This window comes from Malassezia pachydermatis (assembly GCF_001278385.1).
Source record: "Malassezia pachydermatis strain CBS 1879 chromosome Unknown scaffold3, whole genome shotgun sequence".
Taxonomy (NCBI): domain Eukaryota; kingdom Fungi; phylum Basidiomycota; class Malasseziomycetes; order Malasseziales; family Malasseziaceae; genus Malassezia; species Malassezia pachydermatis.
Window position 1 is genome coordinate 777879 of NW_017253140.1, and position 22461 is coordinate 800339.

Sequence of the window (22461 nt, forward strand, 5' to 3'; positions counted from 1 at the left end):
CTCCACGTTGTGTCGTGGCTCGTGACCTCGCTGTAGGCCAGTCGATGCTCTGTCGTGCCTGGCCTCGCTCTCTTGTTTTCTTTCGACCTTCGTTTTTGAAGCCAACGCGTCCAGTGTATTTCTCAACGTCACGTTTTCTTAGCAACATGGGTGCAGTAAGCAATGGCGTGGTGCACACGTCATCTCTTGTATCGCAGCTTCGTGAGAAGATGCAGGGGCACAACCTGCAGGCCTACATCGTGCCTTCTGAAGATGAGCACGCCAGTGAATATCCCTCCGATGCCGACCTTTTGCGCGGTTACATCTCCGGCTTTTCTGGCTCCGCAGGCTGTGCGCTTGTGACGAAGGACGAGGCTCTTCTTTTCACAGACGGTCGTTACTTTTTGCAGGCCTCGCAGCAGCTTGAGCCTGGCGTGTGGACGCTGATGCGTATGGGCGAACCTGGTGTACCTACGTGGCAAGAATGGCTATCCGCTCTACCCCCCAGCTCGCGTGTGGGTGTGGACCCCAAGGTTCTGAGCGCAGAGGATGCCCACAGTTTGCAACAGTCTTTGGCTATGCACCAATCGACGCTGGTGCCGTTGGCAGAGAACCTCGTGGCTGAAGTGTGGCCGGACCGTCCTTCGCGTCCTCATGAGCCTATCAAGGCCCTGCCAGAATCCATTACAGGCCGGGCTGCCTCGGACAAGATCCAGGAACTTCGCGCGTCCATTCGTGAGCTGAACGGCACAGCGTTCATCTGTACGATGCTGGATGAGGTGGCCTGGCTGCTCAACCTGCGTGGTGATGATGTGCCATTCAATCCCGTGTTTTTCGCCTTTGCCGTGGTCACGCTGGATGCGTGCACGCTCTATGTGAACGAATCGCAGCTCACCGACGAGGTTCGTGCCCACTTGGGCTCGGCGGTCCAGATCCGGCCCTACGACTCGTTCTACACAGACCTCAAAACCTTGTCGGGCCGTGTCCTAATCGGAAAGCGTGCGTCGTGGGCTGTCTACGAGACGCTGGGTGCGGAGAAAGCGCATAGCACCCGCTCTATTGTGGTCGACCAAAAGAGCATCAAGAACAAGGTCGAGCAGGATGGATTCCGTGAAGCGCATATCCGTGATGGTGCCGCCTTGGTCTCGTACTTTGCCTGGCTGGAAGAGGCGTTGGCTAACGGCGAGAGCATCTCTGAGATGGAGGGTGCCAACAAGCTGGCGTCGTTCCGTGCGATGCAGCCTGACTTCCAGGGTCTGAGCTTTATGACGATTTCGTCTACCGGCCCCAACGGCGCGATTATTCACTATGCGCCTCCTGAGCAAGGTAGTCCGGCGATTGATCCCAATGATCTATACCTGTGTGACTCAGGTGCCCACTTTACGTTCGGTACGACTGATGTTACGCGTACCCTGCACTTTGGCACACCGACTATGGAGCAGCGTCGCTGCTTTACGCGCGTGCTGCAAGGCCACATCGCTGTGGATCGTATGATTTTCCCGTACAACACCACAGGGTATGTCCTCGATGCATTGGCTCGTGCTCCTGCCTGGCGTGATCACTTGGAATACCGCCACGGCACGGGCCATGGTGTTGGCCATTATCTCAATGTACATGAGCCGCCCATGGGTCTCGGCACACGTATTGTGTTCAACGAAACCGGCCTGAAGGAGGGTATGGTGATCAGCAATGAGCCAGGTTATTACTTGGATGGACACTGGGGTATCCGTATTGAGAACCTCGTCATTGTGCAGCCGCATAAGATCGATGGTCCTGAGCCACCCACGAGCAAGGGCTTCTTGCAGATGGAGCACATTACCATGTGCCCGATCCAGACCAAGCTCATGGATGTCTCACTCATGTCGGTGGACGAGCGTCAGTGGGTCAACGCCTACCACGATGAGGTACTGGAAAAGCTCCGTCCACGCCTCCAAAACGACGCTCGTGCCCTGCGCTGGCTGGAGAAGGAGTGCTCTGTGCGTATTTAGAGCAACATAGATATCTCAAGGCCCAGGGAGCTGCACGATGGTCGCATCGTTAGAGGGGACACTAGAATTCTGGCGCCATACGCGGGGCGTAATTGTGGTGCCCAGCGGGTCCGATACGGGCGCCTCGACAGGCGTCGTACGTAGCGAGCCAAAATCCCACCATGGCGCCTCCGCCGTGGTCACATCGGCAGGCCGTTTTTTGGGCGGGCGTGTCTTGGCAAACGAGCGTGTAGCCAACACGGCCGCGAGCAGCGACGTGGACCCAGCATGCTTGAAGAACTTGTGCTTCAACAGCTCAGATGCAGAAGGTCTGCGTAGTGGATCACGTGTAAGGCATTGCGCTACAAAGTCACGAAAAGCAGGCGAGTAGGAGGAAGGGAGTTGCGGTGGGGGATTGCGAGGAATCAAATGCAGGACCTTCATAGGATGCAAATCAGCATACGGTGGTTCCCCCATCGCGAGCTCATATGCCAAGATACCGACACTCCAGATATCAGCCTTGGTATTGTATCCACTTTGCTTGATTACTTCGGGACTCATCCAGTACGGCGTTCCAACAAAAGCCCTATCACGCTTGCATTGAACATGAAGCTGCCCGGCAACGCCAAAATCAGCGAGACGGACGCTCCCGTCTTTGCAGAGAAGCACATTGGCCGCTTTGATATCACGGTGGATTTTGTTTTCGGCGTGCAAGTACACCAAGGCTTGTAGTACGTCACGCAAAATGACAGCCATATGAGCCTCTGTTAGTCGCTCTGTTCGCAAAAGATCGGCGCAGCTGCCACCCTCGCAATATTCCATGATAATCCAAAGCTGAGATCCATGCAAGAAACTGTCATGATATGAGGTAACAAAGGGACTGCGGACCTGACGCAGCACGCTAATCTCTTTCTGGATCGAAAGAAGTTCCTCGTTGGACAGCTCTAAATTGACCACCTTGATGGCTACTACGGAGCCCGTCCAGCGATCCACGGCACGATACACCTCCCTGTGATTAGCACATTGTTTACGTACCCATACGATCCGCCACCTACACGGCCCTGCTTTTCGTACCGCTCGACATTCATATTGTAGAGCCGTGCGTGTTACTTGCGATGACCCACACGCGTGCCTGGGAGGCGCCGTCGCGTCCGCCAGACACAGATCACGTGCGATACGTAACTCTCTCTCCTACTACCTTCCCTGTCTATCTACCTACGCACAACTCTTCTTACGACCGCTGCGATGGCTGGGCCCACAGTGGTGGCATGCTGCGCTTCGATGTGGATGTGGGTGTACGAGTTGGCGATCGAAGCACATTCTCAGCAGCCATACCACGTCGAGGCCGAGTCTGTGAGCGCGGCTGAGGACTTGGACTCATATTTAGATATTCACCATAGCTCATATGCGGATGCATCGTCTTTGGCGTCACAGGCTGCGACGGTGGCGCAGCTGGCGGTGTAGTGATACTACTGCTTCGGTCATGCAGGAAACGCATCGATGTGCCAAGCCCGGCTGTGCCTTGCGACATACTTCGCTGATGCCCAACTCGTTTCTCCGCGCGGGTATGCGCCGGATTGGTGCGCAAATGGCTAGCAGGTTGATGGAGCGAGCGGCCAGCTGCATAAGCAGATCCACGATGAGGGCTCACCATTGCATCCGCACCGGGTGTATGAGACCATACAGCGTTAGCTGAGGGTCGTGACACAGGATCATGGCCACGCACCGGAACAAATGTATCGTTAGGCCATTCAGGCATAGAGGCGATACGACTGTGGCCATACCGCACGCCTGAGGACGATATGGGTGCCGACGATGCCTGAGGTGGACCGGTCATCCGCTGCGTCAGGCCTAGTCCCTGCGCTAAAGAGGAAGCCACATGACCATTCGGAAGGCGATGCGGCGAGGCAGGGAATCGAAAAGGTGGGTTTGATGCAGCAGGCCCCACGCGACGGCGTTTGGGTGACATGCCGTAACTATCCGCTAGTACGCCCTGCTGTTCGCGCCGAAGGAGATCTGGTGTAGGATGATTGTGTAAATCACTCATATGTGGGTGTGTATGATGAGGCGATCCCATTTGTGGTGCGGAGGCCAAACGCGTGAGGCGCTCACTTGTGCTAGGCGTTCGTACCGTTCCTGAAGGCGGCGTCGTAGGCACACGGCGTGGCGGTGTAGATGGTATCGTCCGTGGCGGTGAGGTAGCCAGTGGATCCTGTGTTGAGGGTGTCCGCTTCACAGAGGGACTAAAGTCGGCGCCCAGCAAGGTCTCATACAGACTCATGGGCCCATTGACGCGCTTCAGAGGCTCGGAAACTTGCTCTTCCAGCTTGGATTCGCTCAATAATCCCGCGGACCGAGCCCGGTTTGAGAGGCCCGCTTCATGGGCAGCGAGTTGCAAGCGCGTTCGCAAGCGCTCTGCTTGCTGGAAGCATGTTAGTCTTGTTCGCCAGGACGGTCCTGAATGCCACGTACCTCGATAATGGGCGTAGGACCTGCCGCTACAGGCGACGCAGTACCAGCCATAGCCATTATAGCAGGGACAGAGTTGGTGGTAACAACGGCGGCCAGACACAAGAGGGTATGGGACCACGCAAGGTCAGTGCTGGTTGTGTCGGCACAAAGAGCGACAAACCACGCGTCCCCTGGGCGCGCAAAGGAGAACGGAGGGCCGCCGGGAGTTGCGCAACAAATCGAATGCATGCACCGCGGGGGCGTGGGCGCGTCGCGTTCCCTCGGCCGGCCGACGAGGGGTCGGGGCGTGGCGGCCGTGCCTCGTGGAGCCTTGGAGGCACATGGCCCTCCGCTTCGACAACGACCGTGCGCTGTGTGCCCTTTTTTAGCGACATGGCTGACCCTTCGATGAACAACGGTCCCTCGCCACCACAGCGCGACGAAAAGCTTACGGCACGAGAACGTACGTTGGATCTGCTTAACATGTAGTGGAAGCTCTTCGGAATATCTCCTCTAATGTATGGCTGGCCCGTGTGGTACGTATCCGCCCTTGAGGTGTGCCTAACAAGCAGTGTGGCTTTATGGGCGGTATGGGTACCACCTACTATTTCCTTCGGCGATCGGGACGACCCATTAAACCGTTAGCAAATATCCTCTTAACACTCTCTGGCGGCTTTGCGGGCTCATTCTTGATGATTCCCGTGGGCATCGGCATGAGCCGATCGTCGTTGCGGTCAGTGGAAGACCCTCAACACATGGCACGCGCTTTGCATAACGCGATGGAACAGAGGCGTCGTGTTGGTGGGCCGCCAGGGCCTTTGACTGATACGCCTACCGAAGAGACGAACGAGTCTATTGATTTGCCAGCATCGGAAGCAGATTGGTCGACAGTGAATCCCTCGTCCTCGCCGGACGTATCAAGCTCCACCGACGCGAGCGGAGCATCAGCAGTATCGCGCTGGGATGAGCTTCGTCGTGACCGTACGAGCACACCAAGTATGTGGGAGCAGATCCGCCAGAACAATGCTCGTAACTCGTTGCCCCCCAGGTCTTCCAATGCGCCCAAAGAGCCTCAAGAAACACGCGCTCCTGCCAACACGTTCTCAACGTTTACTACGACAGAGCCGCCTATGCCCCAGACGAAAAATAGCGATTACGAGCGTGCTGTGCGCGAGTACCATGAAGCCATGGAACGTGAACGGCAAGGTATTGATGTCACTACCGGCTTTACGGAAAAGTCCCACTGGTAGTGTACTAGGTAGCCGAAAAAAGTGAGCCATGAGATCGTAGCAGTGCAAGCTATAAGTGGGTTCGTACAAAAAGACTCTTCGTAATAGTAGCAGATCTAATCTAACCTACGACCGCGCGACGGACTGCAGTAAGAGACCATGGTTATCGCCACGCAATGTACGAGGCGCTGCCTGCGTCGTTGCTGCGCTTCGCAAGTCGTCTTTCGAGGTACGTCGGCTCAGACGATGACCACTAGCTTTCGTTCGTAGTATTCGTTGTTTTTCTGGTATCTGGGGTGTTGAAGATGGAGTCGTCATAAGATCGTTCTGAGTCATCGTTTGAAGAATAGGAAGTGAAGGCACGGTCTCGCCCAACGCAAGCTGCGGCGCTGCTTCCTGTTCCAAGAGAGTAGGTGCTGAGTGTGTACCACGCTGCATCATCCGCTGCACCGTAGGGCTTTCCAGAACACTGTGATCTGTCGTGCTCTCCTGTGACGTAGGGGCTGAGGCATTGGTGTACTTGGAGAGGAGGGGAAATGCTGTTTCTTCCAGTACCGTCGCATCTTCCTTCATACGGTCCTCAACACGCTGCCGCAGTTCATGAACGCGTTCGGAGCCTGTCCGTTGGCCCTTGGAAATGGTTGAGGGGGTCGAAGGACTCGTCGGGTCGGACGAGATGGAACGAACAGCCGCAGCTTTGCGTTCGACGCGAGGTATGGAAGTACTGCGACGCAGACGGCGATGTGTGGATGATTTCGGGCGCATGGGTGATGGCGGATGCAAGGACGAGGACACAGCGGTACGTCCCCCATTCAGGAAAGGACCTTTGGAGTGGGCTGGTTCCTCATGACCAGTCCACCAACTATGCAGCCCTGTCCATGTTGCCTTGGTTAGGTGGCTCAGATCGGGGCGTGGTACACGGAAAAGATACGTCACCTGCCCAGGCGTATCGACAGGATCAAACTCGGCCCCTGCAAGCTCAATGGCCTTGGGCGAACTAATACCACGAGGTGTGGAGACCGTTAGGTACGGTGGGGGCGGAGGAATAGGGAGAGGCGCTGTCGCTTCCCAGCGCAGCCGTACAGGGCACGAGTCCATGTGCCAGCGTGGCTCAATTGCAGGCATTGATGCGCCTTTTCCCTTCGTATCATGCATGGTGCGTCCACAATTGCACAAAGGCGGTACATCTGGTGGTGTTTCCGTGCGCGACTTGAGCGCCTTCTGTAGCAAATCTTCACTCTTTGAACGCCGCAGGCCGCGTGGCATACGCACAGGGTCTGCATCCGTAATCTGCACCACCGCATCTTGCCTGGACAGGATCGGCGATGCAGGGGATGACAAGAAAGCTTGCGTAGGGTCCTCACCTTCGGGCTGAGAAAGTGTGGCGGACGTACTCCAGGTGACTTGGGGTGCAGCGGATGTCGTAGCCACAGAGGAGGCACGCAACAAAGTAGGTGGGATGGGTGGGACGGGAGGCACGGCCTCTGTAGTATGCACAGATTGTCGGTACGCCTGACTCGCATCCCACAGCGTGCTACGGCGTCGAGCGACATGCCGCTTGAGCGAAGCATCGCTGCGTGATTTTTGGAGCGCTTGGCGGCGCATGGGCACATTCTCGATATCGCTTGTTTGAGCCACCGCCTGCCTCCATGCCAGAATATCACTGCCAGGGGGCGCAGGGGAGGTCGCGTCGTGCTGATTCGTATCGCGTTGGAACAGCCCGGCAGAGGTAGCGTGACGCAGCGCCGGCTTCGACTGGCGTGCAGGTAGGTCCGTTTCAGTATCCATGTCCTCGTCTACAGATATGATGACGGAAGATTTACTCAGGGGCGTGATAATACGAGTTTCTTTGTACCCTTCACGTTCCAGCAAATCTTGCAAGCTGTCGAACCCTGTGGACCGATGCATCGCTGAAGTGGTTGAGAGCGGTGGTGGGGGTGGACGGCGCACATATCCCAACCGCATATTCTCTTTGACTTGGCTTGGCTTACGACGAAGGCGAGGTGTGGAAGGTGTTCGTGGGCTAGAAAGGCCCGGACTCGATGGACCTGCCATCGGAGGAATCAACGTCAGCAAACAACACGTTGAATAAGAAGGGGGTGTATCGCGAAACGCTTGGGCCCCTGAAGAAAAGTGTGTATTTACAAGCACACGCCTCCAAAGTGATAGAAGACCGACCCACGCAGTGTCGGCTAGGGTAGCCAAGCCACCAAGGGTCACACAAACGGACGTCAAACAAGACAACGACACAACACCCACAGCCAGCGCGCCTGCCAGCCTTGCTTCCCCACCTCCACATAGTCACGCGTCATATCACGTGAGAACGAGGCCGGGTCGAGTCAGCGCGGCCTAGATAAGCGATCGATAAGGCGAGAGGCCAAGTTTTTGTTCCGACACCATGCGATCCATTCTCGCCCGGAGTGCTGTGCGGTCGCGCACTGCTGGTGTGCGCGCTCCCGCCATTGCGTTTGCACGTGCATTGCATGTGTCTCGTGTACCTGCGTCGCAGAGTCCATCGTCTCGTGACTTGGCGGGAGATCGTGAAACGATTACTCGCCTACTGTACTCGATTGCCTCGCGCAATGAAGTCGAGCGGTACTTGCGTATTTTCAGCACGGCGAACAAGTTTGCCGTGATCAAGGTCGGTGGCGCGATCCTTACGAACGAGCTGGATGACTTGGCACTCAGCCTGACGTTCCTGCATCGCGTTGGTCTCTACCCCATTGTGCTGCATGGCGCTGGCCCGCAGCTCAATGAGATTCTAGAGCGCGAGGGCGTTGTGCCCGACTACTCGGATGGTATCCGTATTACCGACGCTGCTACGCTGCGTGTGGCCCGCCGTGTGTTTTTGGAGGAGAACCAGAAACTGGTGGAGAAACTCGAGTCGCTGGGCAGCCGTGCACGTCCCATCCCGTTGGGTGTATTTAATGCGTCGTTTTTGGACAAGGAGCGCTACGGTCTTGTCGGTAAGATTGAGCGTGTTGATAAAGAGCCGATTGAGAGTGCGATTCGTGCCGGATGCCTGCCGATTCTTACAAGTCTGGCGTTGTCGGAAGACGGCCAGATCCTCAACGTCAATGCCGATGTCGCTGCGAGTGAGCTAGCCAAGGTGTTGGAGCCGCTGAAGATTGTGTACCTCAACGAGAAGGGCGGTCTCTATCATGGCGCGACAGGCGAGCTGATTGAGTCGATCAACTTGGATGAAGAGTACGATGATCTAATGAAGCAGGAATGGGTAAAGTACGGCACGAAGCTCAAACTGCGTGAAATGAAGGAACTGCTGGACCATCTCCCGCGCTCGTCGTCCGTGGCGATTATTTCTGTGGACCAGCTGCAGAAGGAGCTGTTCACGGATAGCGGTGCTGGCACATTGATTCGCCGTGGCTACAAGCTGTTCTCGTCGCAGTCGATTGAAGAGGTGGGTCCTGAGCGTCTGCGTAGCTTGCTGCGTGAGAATGATGAGGATGTGCGTGAGAACCGCAAGAGCGCCGCGCAAATCTTCTCGGAGCTTTCGCGTGCACCGTACACGATTTACGGCGACGAGGGTCTCGAGTGCGTGGCCTTTGTCTCGCATCCCCCAGGCCAGGTGCCTGTGCTTACGCGACTGGTCATGACGCGCAATGCAATGATGAACAACATTCTCGACAACATCTGGACGATGATCCGTCGTGACTACAAGCGCCTTGTGTGGACGGCCCGCGCTGACGACGAGAACCGCGCTTGGCACTTTGAGCATGCGGACGGTAGCTTCACTCGCAACCGTCGCAGCTTGTTCTACTATGGTATCCAGGATGTCTCGGACGTGGAGCATGTCATGCGCGAGCTGGAGGACCAGCACCGCGTGGAGCGTGCGTACCTGCCTCTGAACATGCGCAAAACCACGCCGGGCTCGCAGCGTGGCTTTGCGACGCTTGCTCGTGCTTCGCATACGCGTCCCCAGATTGCGTCGCGCGCACACGCAGCGCTGACGACGTCGCGTACGTACGCCACGGACGCAGCCCCGAAGCGCGTGGCGTTGATTGGTGCGCGTGGCTATACAGGCCGTTCGCTCGTGCAGTTGATCAATGGCCACCCCTCGATGGAGCTGTCACATGTGAGTTCGCGTGAATTGGCTGGGTTTCCGCTGGAAGATTACGACAAGAGCCAAGTATACTACTCGAACATGAGCCTGGACGACCTGAAAAAGCTGGAGAGTGGCCGCTGTGATGTCCCGCCGCCAGATGCGTACGTCATGGCATTGCCCAATGGCGTGTGTCGTCCGTTTGTAGACGCAGTGCGCGAGGGTGGGGCGGGCAAGCCACAAGGCCATGGTGTGATTGTGGACCTCAGTGCGGACCATCGCTTTGATGATGCGTGGACGTACGGCCTCCCTGGTGCGTACCCGTAGTGCAGAACGAATGGAAACTAACCAAGTAGAACTGTACTCGCGTGCTTTGATCCGCACGTCGAAGCTCATTTCGAACCCGGGCTGCTACGCGACAAATACGCAGATGATTCTCGCACCGCTCTTGCCGTACTTGGATGAGAAGCGCCCACCGACAGTCATGGGCATCTCGGGCTACAGTGGCGGCGGTACGAAGTCGGGCGGTCGACCCGCGCCTGGTAAACGTCCTGTGACGCTTCCCAAGATCGACCCTGCGTCGCTCGAGCACAATGTGCGTCCATACTCGCTCACGGACCACATCCACGAGCGCGAAGCACGCTTCCACCTCACCAAGCTGATCGACGGCCAACCGGTCGACGTGGCCTTTACGCCGATCGTAGCGTCGTGGTTCCAGGGCATCATCTCGACGGCTAGCATTCCTCTTCGTACGCCTTTGACGGCACGTAATGTCAAGGAGCTGTACGAAGAGCGCTATGCGGGTGAAAAACTGGTGCAAGTGCTACCGCAGGTGCCGGAAATTCCTGATATTGCGCTCCAGCACGGTTTCAAGGTCGGTGGTTTCCAAGTGCACTCCTCCGGTGATCGCGTTGTGGTGGTGGGTGTAATTGACAACCTCCTCAAGGGTGCTGCGACACAGTGCCTCCAAAATCTCAACTTGGCCCTAGGCCTGGATGAACATGCAGGTATTCCATTGTGATAGCGCCATAGTACGTTAGGATCGGAGGGACCTGCACGCGCACGGCCTGGCTGCGCTCGCGTCGGCTGGCATTCGCTTAGGTAAGCACCAAAGCAGTCCCAGCGCGCCGCCCCTGGTGCCACGGTGTGTGTTGTGCCACTTTTGCTCCGTGCCCATTCTTGCTTGTCATGTCGTACGGGTCCTCCTCGTTTGTCCCGCCTTCGCATATGTCGAGCGATCCATTCCGAGGATCGTCATTGTACAACTCATCGCCCTTTATGGAGCGGCTCAAAGAATACTCCAGCAAGGCTGAAGACATTATGGACAGCGTGTCGCAGCCTATTCGTCCCTACATTCCTGTACTGGGCCGCTTCCTGATTGTCGTCACATTCCTGGAAGATGCGCTGCGTATCATGACACAGTGGGGCGATCAGTCGATGTACCTGAACAAGTACCGCTCGATGCCGTACTTTATTGCGCACACCTTCTTGTTCATCAACGTTGTTACGATGCTCATCGCTTCGACGTTTGTGTTGTTGCGCCGTTTCCCGGAGATTTCCATTGGATCGCTGCTCTTCGTGATTGTGTTCCAGGGTATCGGCTACGGCCTTATTACCGACTTCAACTTCTTCCTGCGCAACCTGTCCGTCATCGGTGGCCTCCTCATGGTGTTCTCGGACAGTCTCGCCAACCAACGCAAGAACTTGTTTGCCGGCTTGCCGAGTATCAGCGAAACAGACAAGCGCATCTATTTCCAATTGGCTGGACGTGTACTGCTCATCTTCCTGTTCCTAGGTTTCGTGTTGCAAGGTGAGTGGAACTTCTTCCGTGTGGCCGTGTCGGTCTTGGGTCTCGGCGCCTGCATCATGGTGGCCGTGGGCTTCAAGGCACGATGGAGTGCGATGTTCCTTGTGCTCCTGCTCAGCATCCTGAATGTATGTATTTATGCACATTTCTCACACCACAGATTGTTGTCAACAACTTCTGGACCGTGCACTCGGCGCTGCCGCAACGCGACTTTTTGCGGTACGACTTTTTCCAGACCCTCTCGATTGTAGGTGGCCTTCTTTTGCTTGTCAACATGGGCCCTGGCGGTCTTTCCATGGACGAGCGTAAGAAAGTGACATAAAGGTGTTCTATGACGCACTCCCAAATATAGTCACGCACAGGTGGGGACCTGTGTTGGTTGTTGTAGTGACTGTCATACGCGCCCCTATTTCATAGACGTTTGCTCGAGTCTATGAAAGAACGTATCATCCTGCATGATCGTCTACATGTGAAAAAGTTGCATATGTCAGGGCCCGCCTGTGAGATGCCAAACCATAGCACATACGCAGCCACCACATCACTCGCTTACATGGTTTGATCTCCTAGTTGCTTGTGGGGGGTATACGCCCGCTTATTTCTCGAGCATCTCCTTCGTTCGTGTACCATCTGGCAGGATGCCACACTTTTCGATCAGAGCAGGCCAGTACACATCAAAGTCGAATCGGTACGCGTAGTTGCCGCCAGGGAACTGCGCATCGAGCTGATCCGGTGCGATAAAGTCAGTCACCCTGTCGTAATTAAAGCGGATCTTGTCTTTTGTGACTGGATCCAAGAAGGGCGAGAGGGCTGTGAAGAAGGCAGTAATGAACTTGGGTGTATTGAATACAAAGGCACGGCCAAGACGCTCGGCATAGTGGGTTTGCAGGATGTGGGCAACGTGCCGTGCCGTGCCAAGCGAAGGCATTGTAGAGAATTGGGCGCCATGGAAATCGACAATGATCGTAACAGATTCCTGACCCGGCTGCATCAGGTCGATGGCGCGCTCCAGCGACCACACCATGTACCGAATCTGACGCGGCGATGGCTTGGTATTCTCACGCCCGGGACGAAGGTACAAAATGGGGCGAGTGTCGCGATCAAATCCAGTGATTACATGCTTGCCAGTATACGCTTCTTCCGAGACTTCGCCTGGCGGGATGATCTCGGGGCGGTAGTCGCGACGCCAAGTAAGCGTTTCAATAATACGCTTTTTTGCTGACTTCAGGTCGCCACGCGTAGCACGAATGTAGCGACTGTAAATCAGTGGGTCACTGAGCCAGTGATGCTCGTATGGCTCGTAGTCAACAGGGCACGGGTGCTGGGCACGGTGTGCATCGACGACTTGCTTGAGGGCCGCCATCTTCTCGTCGTCGCCTTCACGCAGCGGAGCCGGCGGCAGAAGCCTGCTATCGGGGGGCGGTGACAGTTTCACGTCTGTCGTCATAGTACGGTCCGTAACAGGAACAGAATGAGCATCGTTGCTTATGGATGACTTCGATCTTAGACCGAACAGCGACGCCATGGTGGTAGGCACGTAAATCAAATCGCAGCAAGACATATAAGAAATAAAATAAGGCGGTCTAGAGACCCAATCATCAAGCCCGAATTTTTTTCTTGCCAAAAGACACTATTTGCATGCATTACCAATCGGGCTTTTCGCCCAGGATGTCATCTAAACCCCGCGGCGAAGGCAGTGGCCTTCCGGCACTAGGGCCCTAGAAAGAAGAGACAGGCACGATTGTGCCGAGCATATGGTACTACAACTTCTGCGCAGCCGTCAACGCGCGCTGCGCATAGAACCGCACATCGGCGTCGCGGTCATCACCCAGCGTCTGCAGAGCAGGCACAATTTTCTCCTTGATGGTGCGCTTACCGTCCGGCGAAGTCGCAAGCTCATGCACCAGCACTTCAAAGGCCTTGGCCACATTGAAACGAATATTCGGGATGGGATCCTGTACCATTTGAAGCAGCGCATCAAGGACACTGTGCACGATGGTGTCCGTGTCCAACGAAGGTGCCATGGTAGTCATAGCGAATATTGTTGTCATACGATACAAATAGTTCGGGTGCGTGCTCATCTGCAACACCTTCGGGATGATAGTTTGGCGCGCCCATTCCACACCAAATACTTCCGTGAGCTTCTTAAGGTTGATCGTAGCTGCTTCACGAATGCTAAACACGGTATCACCAAGCCAGCTCATGCACAGGTTGCTCAGCTGCTCATCAAAGAATTTGACGCCTAGTTGGTGCGCCAAAAGCGGGATATTTTCAATGATGGCTTGTCGCACACGCCACTGCTTATCTTCCGCGAGAGTCATGATCGCTGGGAGTAGGGACTGGGACAGCAGTTCAATACCAATGACCTCGTTCACTTGCTCGAGTCGCGAGATAATGTTCAGGCGAACTTCTGGGAATTCATCCTTAAGCAATTGCAGGAAGAGTGGTAGCAAATGTTCCGTTGTAGCATCCTTGCCCAGCAAGGGTGCCAGAGCACTAACCTGCGCGGCCAACGCACCGCGAACATGTTGTGATGGGTCATCAGCCAGCTCCTTGACTACCGGCAACAAACGGTCAATGATAGTCCTTTGATCGAGCAGTTTGGCAAGACCAGGGGTTTGACCAGCCGCTGCCGTACGCACTTCCGCCTCGGCATCGCGCATCAAGTTGATGTATGCAGGTACTAGCTCATCAAGCACCACACGCTCTCCCACAGCCGATGCCAACTTCACAAAGTGGTCCGCCGCCATGTAGCGAACACGCCAACTCTTATCTTGGAATACACCACAAATGGAGGGAAGAAGCAGCTGCTGTGTTTCCACGGGGCTCAGTGCCTCCGCCATGGTCACCAAGTCCTGTACAGTGAGCAAGCGCACGGAATCCTGATCATCACTAGAGAGATGACGGTACAGCGGCAGGATTTCCTTCACAATCACATCTTTGGGCATGTGCTTGGCCAAAGCACTCATATCGCGCGCTGCGGCACGACGGACCATAGGTGTGTCGTCATTGCACAGAGCAGCAAACATGTTGTGAACGTCGGAACGCATAGACCCGGGTACCTTTTCGTACACAGACGCAAACAGCAGTGCGGCACTGGTACGCGAAGTAAACCATTCACCGCTTGAAAGACGCTTCAGAAGCGGCAAGTATTCGTCGCGCACTTGTTGGTCGCTCATGATCCCAGCAATCTGGTTGATTGACTCGCATGCCTTTTCGCGTACGACCGTTTCCTCTACCGTTGCGAGATTTTCCAAGGGTCCGAGCAGTAGGTGGGCATAAGAAGAACCACCGAGATACTCGGCAAAGTCAGCCCCCAGTTCTTCCGCCAAAGCAAGGAGAACTTCATCTTCATCGTCCAGAGAGTCATGCAAAAATGGAATCAGCTCATCCCGTGCACGCTCTGGACCCAAAGCAAGGGCAATGGTGGAGAGGCGGTGAATCGAGTTCAAACGAAGAGTAACATCGTCTGACTTGAGCTCATCAATCAAGATCGCAATTGGATACAGCTGTTCGTCGGCTTCCATAGTAGCCTGAAATAAGGTTACGGATCAAAAAGGTCCACACCTCAAAGTATGTATGCACAAAAGGTGTAACAAGGAACCTTCACGTAGGCCCACCTTCAGGGAGATGTCCACCTGATGGCCCTGGCCGCCGTCGGCGACGACGCCCCCGGGTGGCGGCGGGGATATCACGTGACTTGGTCCCTGTGGGTCCTCGCCACGCGTGCGTGGAGGCACGACGACGCTGTCGACGCGTGTGGGACACGACCACTCATGTTGGGGTGCGGAGAGCCCTGCTGACACGGATGTCAGCCGATGTACCTCTCTATTTGACACATGTGGAACATACGCTAGAAGTACCAGATGTGCATGATACGTTCCGCAGTGCGTTTCAAGGACATGGGTCCCAGCTTCCACGTGTACCTGTGATCCACGCCTTTGGTGTACGTGAGGATGGTGTGCATTGTTGTGTGCATGTGCACAATGTATTTCCCTATCTTTACGTGGAGTACAATGGAGAATTGGAGCCAGAAACAGGTGCGTCCCTTTGATGGCTAACGTGTAGTGTTTGCGTACATTACGCGCTTGGGGAAGGCGCTTAACGCTGCCATTGCTACCTCCCTTCATCAGCCATCGTCAGCGGTGCAGGCCATTGTGGCCATCCATTTATGTAAAGGCATTCCATTTTATGGATATTATGAGACGTACCGCTACTACTTGAAGATATCGTACAACGATCCTCAACTGCGCACACGCCTCGCAACACTCTTGGAAAGCGCTCAGGTGCTCAAGACGGCAATGCAGCCATACGAGGCTCATGTTCCTTATCATTTGCAATGGATGATGGACTACAATTTGTTGGGATGTGAGGTGATGTTCTGCGACAATGTCGTGGAACGGACTCAGGCGCGGCTGTCATACAGTACGTATGAAGGCGATATGCAAGCGCGCGATATCCGTAACCGTCGTGAGGTTCATGCGTCGCCACCGGCACCATCGCAAGACGCCACACAGGATCCCGCGCAGTTGTTGGTCCCAAGTTTGCGTGCGCTATGGGCACAAGATCGAGCGCGTCGGGAGCAATGCGGCTTAGATCCAACACCGTCCTTCCCTACTGATGTGCACAATGTGACAGCCAATGAGATGACATGGACAGCCTCTGCCCGATACAAAGCCGCATGGGATGCAAGGGCCCAGCAAGATGAGGCCCCTCAACCTAAGCCAGCAGAAGCGCCCGCATTGGATCAGTACATATTGCGTACGTACGACACGGTCGACCTGTTTCATGGGCAGGGCTGGGAAGCCATTGCGTCCGTGGAACCGTCCAAATCAACCAAGATGTGGGAGCTCGGTCTAGCTACGCCATCTCAGCCACCCGCTTTCTCTTCGCTGACGCCAACCTCGCATAGCACGGCCGTACCGACATGGGCGGAGACGACATGCAGCATGGTCCCTTCAAGCTTCCCTACTGAGTCTCCCTGGCCGGCAAAACCGGAGGCTTCTCCCACCAAGGACCTATCTACCACGGAAACAAAGACGATTGGTCCTTCAGGATCATTCGTGTACCAACCCGCGGCGCCGACCTACCAAGACCTTTTGCGCACATGGCCCGCTTGTATCTCCCCCGAGGCCGAAGAGAATGTGTGTCACTATACCCATACGTCAGATCGGCCAGCTCAGGCCTTTTATTATGCGGGCACGACCAAGACACCTCCCTCGATAGGCCTCGATGGCCTGCCACCTTTCCGCTCGACGTGGTCCCAGTCTCATTCTTCCTTACGTACACCTGCGCACATTTGTACATGGACGTATACCCCTCGACCTCCATCTGTGGCAAATGTGCGTCAATGGCTTGATAACGAGGCAATGCAGCGCTCTCAACAAAGCGCCGCACACCAGGCACGGTTTCAAGCGTGGCGTGCGTCGCTGGGCTCGCGTCCGTCGCACCGTCCGCCCATGTCCTCCGACGAACAGAAGCAGCCAGGAGAAAAGAAACATATGACAGTGCTGGGCCTGTATGTTCTTGCACATACTCGCCATGATCTGCACCCCGATCCTGTGCACGATGCTATACACGCTGTAGTGTATACATGGATGGAAGAGGCACTGGAAACGAGTAGCGAGAATGCGCCTAACACGTACCATTCTGGTGTGATCCTCGTAAGAGAAACGCCTGTTCGACTTGGCCTTGCCATGCCGATCACCGTGGTCGAGACAGAGTTGGAGTTGCTTAATACACTCACAGATCTGGTGCGTGCTCTCGACCCAGACATTTTGGCTGGCTACGACATTTCACGTACGTCGTGGGGCTACGTCGTGGCGCGAGCACATCATGTGTATGCGTACGAGGTCACAGCGGAGTGGGGCCGATTGCGGGCGACTGCCTCGATGCGGAGCAAGTACACGACAGCATGGATGGAGTCGCGATCGTCATCGGTGCATGTAAGTGGGCGTTATGTTCTGAATATTTGGCGCATTATGCGAAGCGAGACCGCCTTGACGATGTATTCGTTGGAACATGTTGCGTCGCATGTACTGCGAGAACGTATGCCACGGTATGCGCCACGCACGCTCGCATCCTGGCTACGTTCAGGCAGGGCGCATGAGAATGTGTGCGCCTTGCAGTACGGTGCACGATACGCGCACACCATGCTGAGACTGCTGGCCAAGACCGAAGTGCTTACGCGCACCGCCGAATTTGCACGCATGTACGGAGTAGACTTTTTCTCTGTCCTCTCTCGTGGCTCGCAGTTCAAGGTGGAATCGGTCCTGCTCCGTATTACCAAGCCACGAAGCTTTGTCCTGCCCTCGCCGAATCGCACACAAGTAGCGCAGCAGAACGCAGCCGAATGCATCCCCCTGATTCTCGAGCCACGGTCGGGGCTGTATACAGGCCCAGTGGTAGTGCTGGACTTTCAAAGTTTGTACCCATCGATGATGATGGCCTACAACCTGTGCTACTCAACCTGCCTCGGTCGCACACAGACATTCAAAGGCGCGTACAAGTTGGGTTTTACCACGGTCTCGCCCACGCCGGGTATGGCGCAACGTCTGCATCACGACGTGTTTATCGCTGCCAACGGCCTGGTGTTTGTGCAGCCGCATATCCGCGAGAGCGTGCTTTCCCGCATGCTGCGCGAAGTGTTGGAAGCGCGAACGATGACCAAGGCATCGATGAAACTCTTCCCGCACGCGAAGGCATTCCAGCGGCGGCAGCATGCACAGCAGCTCGCCTTGAAGCTTTTGGCGAACGTCACGTATGGGTACTGTGGAGCCAGTGCCTCTGGACGTATGCCATGTGTGGAGTTGGCGGATGCCATCGTGCAATGTGGCCGAGAGACGCTGGAGCGGGCGATGTCAATGATTGAGAGCGATCCTGCATGGGAGGCACAGGTAATTTATGGCGATACAGACAGTTTGTTTGTCTACCTGCCAGGGCGCAGTCGCGAGGAAGCTTTCCGGATCGGCCATGAAATGGCTACACGCGTCACCGAGAGCAACCCACCGCCTGTCCGCCTGAACTTTGAGAAGGTATACCACCCAGCTATGTTTGTTGCGAAGAAACGGTATGCAGGGTACAAATACGATACGCCTACTCAAACCCAGCCAACGCTTGACGTGAAAGGTCTAGAGATGATCCGTCGTGATGGTCATGTGGCTCTGCAGCGGATGCAGGAAGCGTGTCTACGTATCCTCTTTGAGACGCAGGATTTGTCCCTTGTCAAACGGTACTGCCAGCGGCAATGGGCGAGATTGTATGCAGGCGAAGTCTCGCCCCTGCACTTGATTATCTCAAAGGAAGTACGGCTCGGGACGTACGCCTCTCAAGCAGCGATGCCGCCTGGCGCAGTCGTTGCTATGCGACGCATGATATATGACCCTGCTGCTGCACCGCATGCTGGTGAGCGTGTACCGTATCTTCTGCATGCCGGTGCGCCCTCGGCCCGCCTTGCAGACCTTGCTTGTGCGCCTGATGGCCTGGCCGCCGCCCAGGAAGAGGGGCCATCGGCTACACCGTCTCTCCACATCGACTACTATGTACGACGGACTATCCTCCCGGCGCTCGAGCGCCTACTCAACTTGGTAGGCGTCTCTGCTCAGCGTTGGCTTGACGAAATGCCAAAGCACCAACGTATATCGCTCCTAACGCGCCCCTGCCCAGTTTGTGCGCAGCCCACCTATGAAGGTACGTCTCTATGACCGCGACTCACAACGCAGCGATGTGCCCTGATTGCCGTCAGAATCCAGAAACGTCCGCGTACCGCGTTGTGTCTACAGTACATACGCTCGAAACGAAGCAGCAAGCCATGCATACCACCTGCTACGCGGCCTGTACGGCCGGCGTGGATCCTCGGCCATGTATGGCGATCGATTGTCCGACCTGGTATACCCGGCAACGCACAGATCGCGCCGCAGCTCAACAGCATGAGACGTTTCGTACCATGACTTCTCAGTTCTCTACCCCTACAAGCGATCCATGGGCTTGGTAGTCAAATGATCATAGTACGAAAAAGCAAGTGTAATCTACAAAGGCAAGAGTTGCCGTGCGGCAATAATGTCGCGAGAGAGCGAGGCAACGTTCGCATTAGCCAAAATCACTTCATTCGCAAAGTCCACATGGAAAGCACTCCGGATGCCATCAGCAATGTGCTGGACTTCGTCTTTGGTCCACAGCGTGAGATCGTCCTTGTCCGCCGATTGATACTTGGCATCGTTGATAGCAGGCTGGCCAGCAAGAGCAAAGTGGACCAACCTGGTGAGAATCGTGTACGTCTCCGTGAACGAGGTTGGATCTTGCGGCGAGTCCACATAGATTGTAAATGGCTCGCTACGTGCGAGCACATCGTGCGTCCCATCATGGTGGTAACGCAATTCATACGTGCCTGGGGACCAAGGCAACTTGGAGCCTCGGAACACACTTACACCTGACATAAGCTGTGCGTTATCGTGGAGTTGCGAGACGCCATGCGTTCCCAGAGGGCCCTGCGTCATGCCAGAGTGTGTATTGCCCTCCCATTCATCCTCCGCTACGCCGACCCACTTGCCACGGCTGGATACACATGTGACAAGCAATGCGTCATGGCGGCCATCCGGGTGAGAGGCCAGGGTGTTGAGCGAATACAAGCCAATCCAGTCGCGACGCGAGTGATTGTGCGCAGCCGTCCAGTGTACAGGGATCGGTTCACCGACATGGAAGCGTGCTTGCTGCGTGAGCGCAGAAGCAACCGGCACGATAGAGTATTTGGACGCATCGATCATGCGCATATCGTCCCCTGTGCGCACGTGCAGCAAACGATCGGCCTGCAATTGCAGCATAGTACGTGTGTCATCCACCAATCGCTCCACTTGAGGCAAGCTGCGTTGTACAAGCTGATCCACCATGGTCTGTGCCTTGGTCAGCGCAGACTGAAGCTCCTGGACGCTGGGACGGGCGGCTTTGCGCCAGTCAGCTGGCACAAGGCGCTGAAGCTGCTTGCTGACACCGGATGCCTGCCGCACAGCGGACCCATACACACGGTGCATATGTGGGCTCTCCACGTAGCGCAGGAACCACCAATGACACAGGTGCGAGACTATGGCAGCGACAGCGACCATAGGACTACCACTGAGCAGTGCCATACCGAAGAAGGCAGCACCGCCCATGATCCGCTCAGGATTGTTTAGGAAGCGGTAGATGCCTGTATACGACAGCTGCTTTTGGTAGTTGTCAATGAAGAAGTCGCCGTATAGCCAACCATATGGGCCCAATACACGGAAAGAAGAGCGCGCACTCCATGCATGCAGGGCAAGAAGGCCGATGCCCAGCACGTACCGCAGTCGGATCGATCCACTCGTCCACGGCACATAGCTGTGCCATGCCAGCGTCGCAAAAGAAAGGTATGTCATTATCAAGCTCACATTGTAAATCACCTTCCATTGGTCAAATGCTTCCAAGACAGCAGATTGTGGGTCATCATAGTGGTAGTGTTTCAGAAAATGACGCACAATCCACTTGCTGCGTGACTGTTTACGCAGAGCCCAGCCGAGACCAAACGAGTAAAAGAGGCGCCATAGCAAGGCATGTACACCCAACAATACCAGCGCTGCCGAGCCACGTACGGAGGATAGCACAAGGGGCACAAGCGCATAGATCACACTGACCACCAACAAAAAGTCTGAGGCACGAAATAGGTCCAGGTGGGAGAACAGGACGACATCATAACGAAAGAGGCGGTAGTGCAGATCATGTGTATTGGACGTCGAAGTACTAGAGGCCATAGTGGACGTAGCGGACGATGGCATGGAGGTCGGGGCAGTAGATGATTCTAGCCCGGACGACGTAGTGTCCCCCACCGTCGAGTGACCCGCGCTGGATGCTGAGCTGGTAGATGCCGATCGTGATGATGTGGTGCTTTCACGCTGCGATGAAGCCAGCGCCTCATCCTTCGCTGTCATACGTGCGGCAATGGGTCGGCGTTCACCGTACAAGCGTTCCATGTGAGGATTCTCAAAGAAGACAAGGAAGAGTAGTTGTGACGTGTGCGCCGCAATCGATACAAACAGTACAGTATAACTGCCCGTAAGCAACGATAGGCCATAGTAACCAGCATAGCCAATACTATACATGGGGTCAGGTGCGACCTCGTACACGCCGTCAAATACAAGGTTTTGCAAGCACATGAAAAAGCAGTCGCCCCAGTACCATGCATAATCTTTCACGACACGGTGTGCATCCATTTTGACCCATACGTTGAACAGGATGAATAACAGGCCAATGACCCAGCGGACAGCTAGCATGCCCCATCCATCAGGCCCAGGCCCGTGCATGTGTGAGAGGCCAAACAGCGAGTAGGCCGTGAACTGGAGGGTTAGTACTTGCAAATACGTACATCGTTCAACAAAATTACGTCAACGAGAGATCGGAAAAATATCCATACACTAAAATCGATCGGCATAGATGACATGTCGTACGAGGCGCCCAGCTTGACTTTAAGCTGTTTTTCAATCCACGAGTGAATGCGTGGACACTTGGCCGCATCCATCCATCCCTTTCGCTCAAACAAACGCACAAGCCAACGCGACGTGCTTTGCAACGTAAGCACGTAGCCTAGGCCGCCATTGTAGGCGATACGCCAAAAGGCAAAGTATACCACAAAAAAGACCTGGGCAGACTCGCGTGAGAGACGAGCGTATAAAAGCAACTGAAAAAGAAGTGAAACGATGGTAACAAAGTCCAAAGGCGTTTTCGGCGTGTCTGGCCGGAATATCGAAGTGACCATATCTGGTGTTTCCATCACATGGAACAGGCGGCCATCAGGCGTACGACCCAGCATCGGGCTGGCCTTGGGCTTGGTCGGCGTGGAGCCACCTGAATGCATTGAGTCGGTCACTTCCGCCTTAGAGGATGACTTGATGCGCTGCCGCAATCCTTCATCCATGGAGGTCTCAGACACCCCCGCCATTGCTATGGTTAGTGGCACGTGAAAAG

The 22461-nt window shown here is 55.5% G+C and overlaps 11 protein-coding genes across 11 annotated transcripts; 5 read left to right on the forward strand and 6 right to left on the reverse strand.

The window, feature by feature from the left end:
* Positions 1–146: 146 nt before the first annotated feature.
* Malapachy_0969 (creatinase aminopeptidase) lies at positions 147–1967 on the forward strand (the record flags this gene model as incomplete). The annotated part of the gene is made up of 1 exon (XM_018135481.1): positions 147–1967. The coding sequence occupies one exon, from the start codon at positions 147–149 to the stop codon at positions 1965–1967; it is 1821 nt and encodes a 606-aa protein (XP_017992451.1).
* Positions 1968–1982: 15 nt separating this feature from the next.
* Malapachy_0980 (signal transducing protein kinase) lies at positions 1983–3034 on the reverse strand (the record flags this gene model as incomplete). The annotated part of the gene is made up of 2 exons (XM_018135492.1): positions 1983–2955; positions 2982–3034. 2 exons carry the CDS (start codon positions 3032–3034, stop codon positions 1983–1985), a joined length of 1026 nt encoding a protein of 341 aa, XP_017992360.1.
* Positions 3035–3177: 143 nt separating this feature from the next.
* On the reverse strand, positions 3178–4475 carry Malapachy_1011 (hypothetical protein; the record flags this gene model as incomplete). The annotated part of the gene is made up of 2 exons (XM_018135523.1): positions 3178–4368; positions 4419–4475. 2 exons carry the CDS (start codon positions 4473–4475, stop codon positions 3178–3180), a joined length of 1248 nt encoding a protein of 415 aa, XP_017992350.1.
* Positions 4476–4790: 315 nt separating this feature from the next.
* Malapachy_0997 (hypothetical protein) lies at positions 4791–5647 on the forward strand (the record flags this gene model as incomplete). Its single annotated transcript, XM_018135509.1, has 3 exons — positions 4791–4860; positions 4887–4933; positions 4970–5647. The coding sequence occupies 3 exons, from the start codon at positions 4791–4793 to the stop codon at positions 5645–5647; spliced, it is 795 nt and encodes a 264-aa protein (XP_017992407.1).
* Positions 5648–5752: 105 nt separating this feature from the next.
* Malapachy_1009 (hypothetical protein) lies at positions 5753–7534 on the reverse strand (the record flags this gene model as incomplete). Its single annotated transcript, XM_018135521.1, has 1 exon — positions 5753–7534. One exon carries the CDS (start codon positions 7532–7534, stop codon positions 5753–5755), a length of 1782 nt encoding a protein of 593 aa, XP_017992311.1.
* Positions 7535–8024: 490 nt separating this feature from the next.
* Positions 8025–10707, forward strand: Malapachy_0967 (arg-6 mitochondrial precursor; the record flags this gene model as incomplete). The annotated part of the gene is made up of 2 exons (XM_018135479.1): positions 8025–9999; positions 10043–10707. 2 exons carry the CDS (start codon positions 8025–8027, stop codon positions 10705–10707), a joined length of 2640 nt encoding a protein of 879 aa, XP_017992443.1.
* A 167-nt stretch (positions 10708–10874) lies between these two features.
* Malapachy_0971 (surf4-domain-containing protein) lies at positions 10875–11815 on the forward strand (the record flags this gene model as incomplete). Its single annotated transcript, XM_018135483.1, has 2 exons — positions 10875–11621; positions 11654–11815. The coding sequence occupies 2 exons, from the start codon at positions 10875–10877 to the stop codon at positions 11813–11815; spliced, it is 909 nt and encodes a 302-aa protein (XP_017992492.1).
* A 270-nt stretch (positions 11816–12085) lies between these two features.
* On the reverse strand, positions 12086–12937 carry Malapachy_0985 (hypothetical protein; the record flags this gene model as incomplete). Its single annotated transcript, XM_018135497.1, has 1 exon — positions 12086–12937. One exon carries the CDS (start codon positions 12935–12937, stop codon positions 12086–12088), a length of 852 nt encoding a protein of 283 aa, XP_017992357.1.
* A 313-nt stretch (positions 12938–13250) lies between these two features.
* Positions 13251–15017, reverse strand: Malapachy_0975 (arm repeat-containing protein; the record flags this gene model as incomplete). Its single annotated transcript, XM_018135487.1, has 1 exon — positions 13251–15017. The coding sequence occupies one exon, from the start codon at positions 15015–15017 to the stop codon at positions 13251–13253; it is 1767 nt and encodes a 588-aa protein (XP_017992488.1).
* Positions 15018–15298: 281 nt separating this feature from the next.
* Malapachy_1017 (polymerase zeta subunit) lies at positions 15299–19483 on the forward strand (the record flags this gene model as incomplete). The annotated part of the gene is made up of 3 exons (XM_018135529.1): positions 15299–15530; positions 15559–19179; positions 19212–19483. The coding sequence occupies 3 exons, from the start codon at positions 15299–15301 to the stop codon at positions 19481–19483; spliced, it is 4125 nt and encodes a 1374-aa protein (XP_017992349.1).
* Positions 19484–19517: 34 nt separating this feature from the next.
* Malapachy_1035 (phosphatidylethanolamine n-methyltransferase) lies at positions 19518–22435 on the reverse strand (the record flags this gene model as incomplete). Its single annotated transcript, XM_018135547.1, has 2 exons — positions 19518–21833; positions 21863–22435. 2 exons carry the CDS (start codon positions 22433–22435, stop codon positions 19518–19520), a joined length of 2889 nt encoding a protein of 962 aa, XP_017992434.1.
* Between the last annotated feature and the right edge of the window lie 26 nt (positions 22436–22461).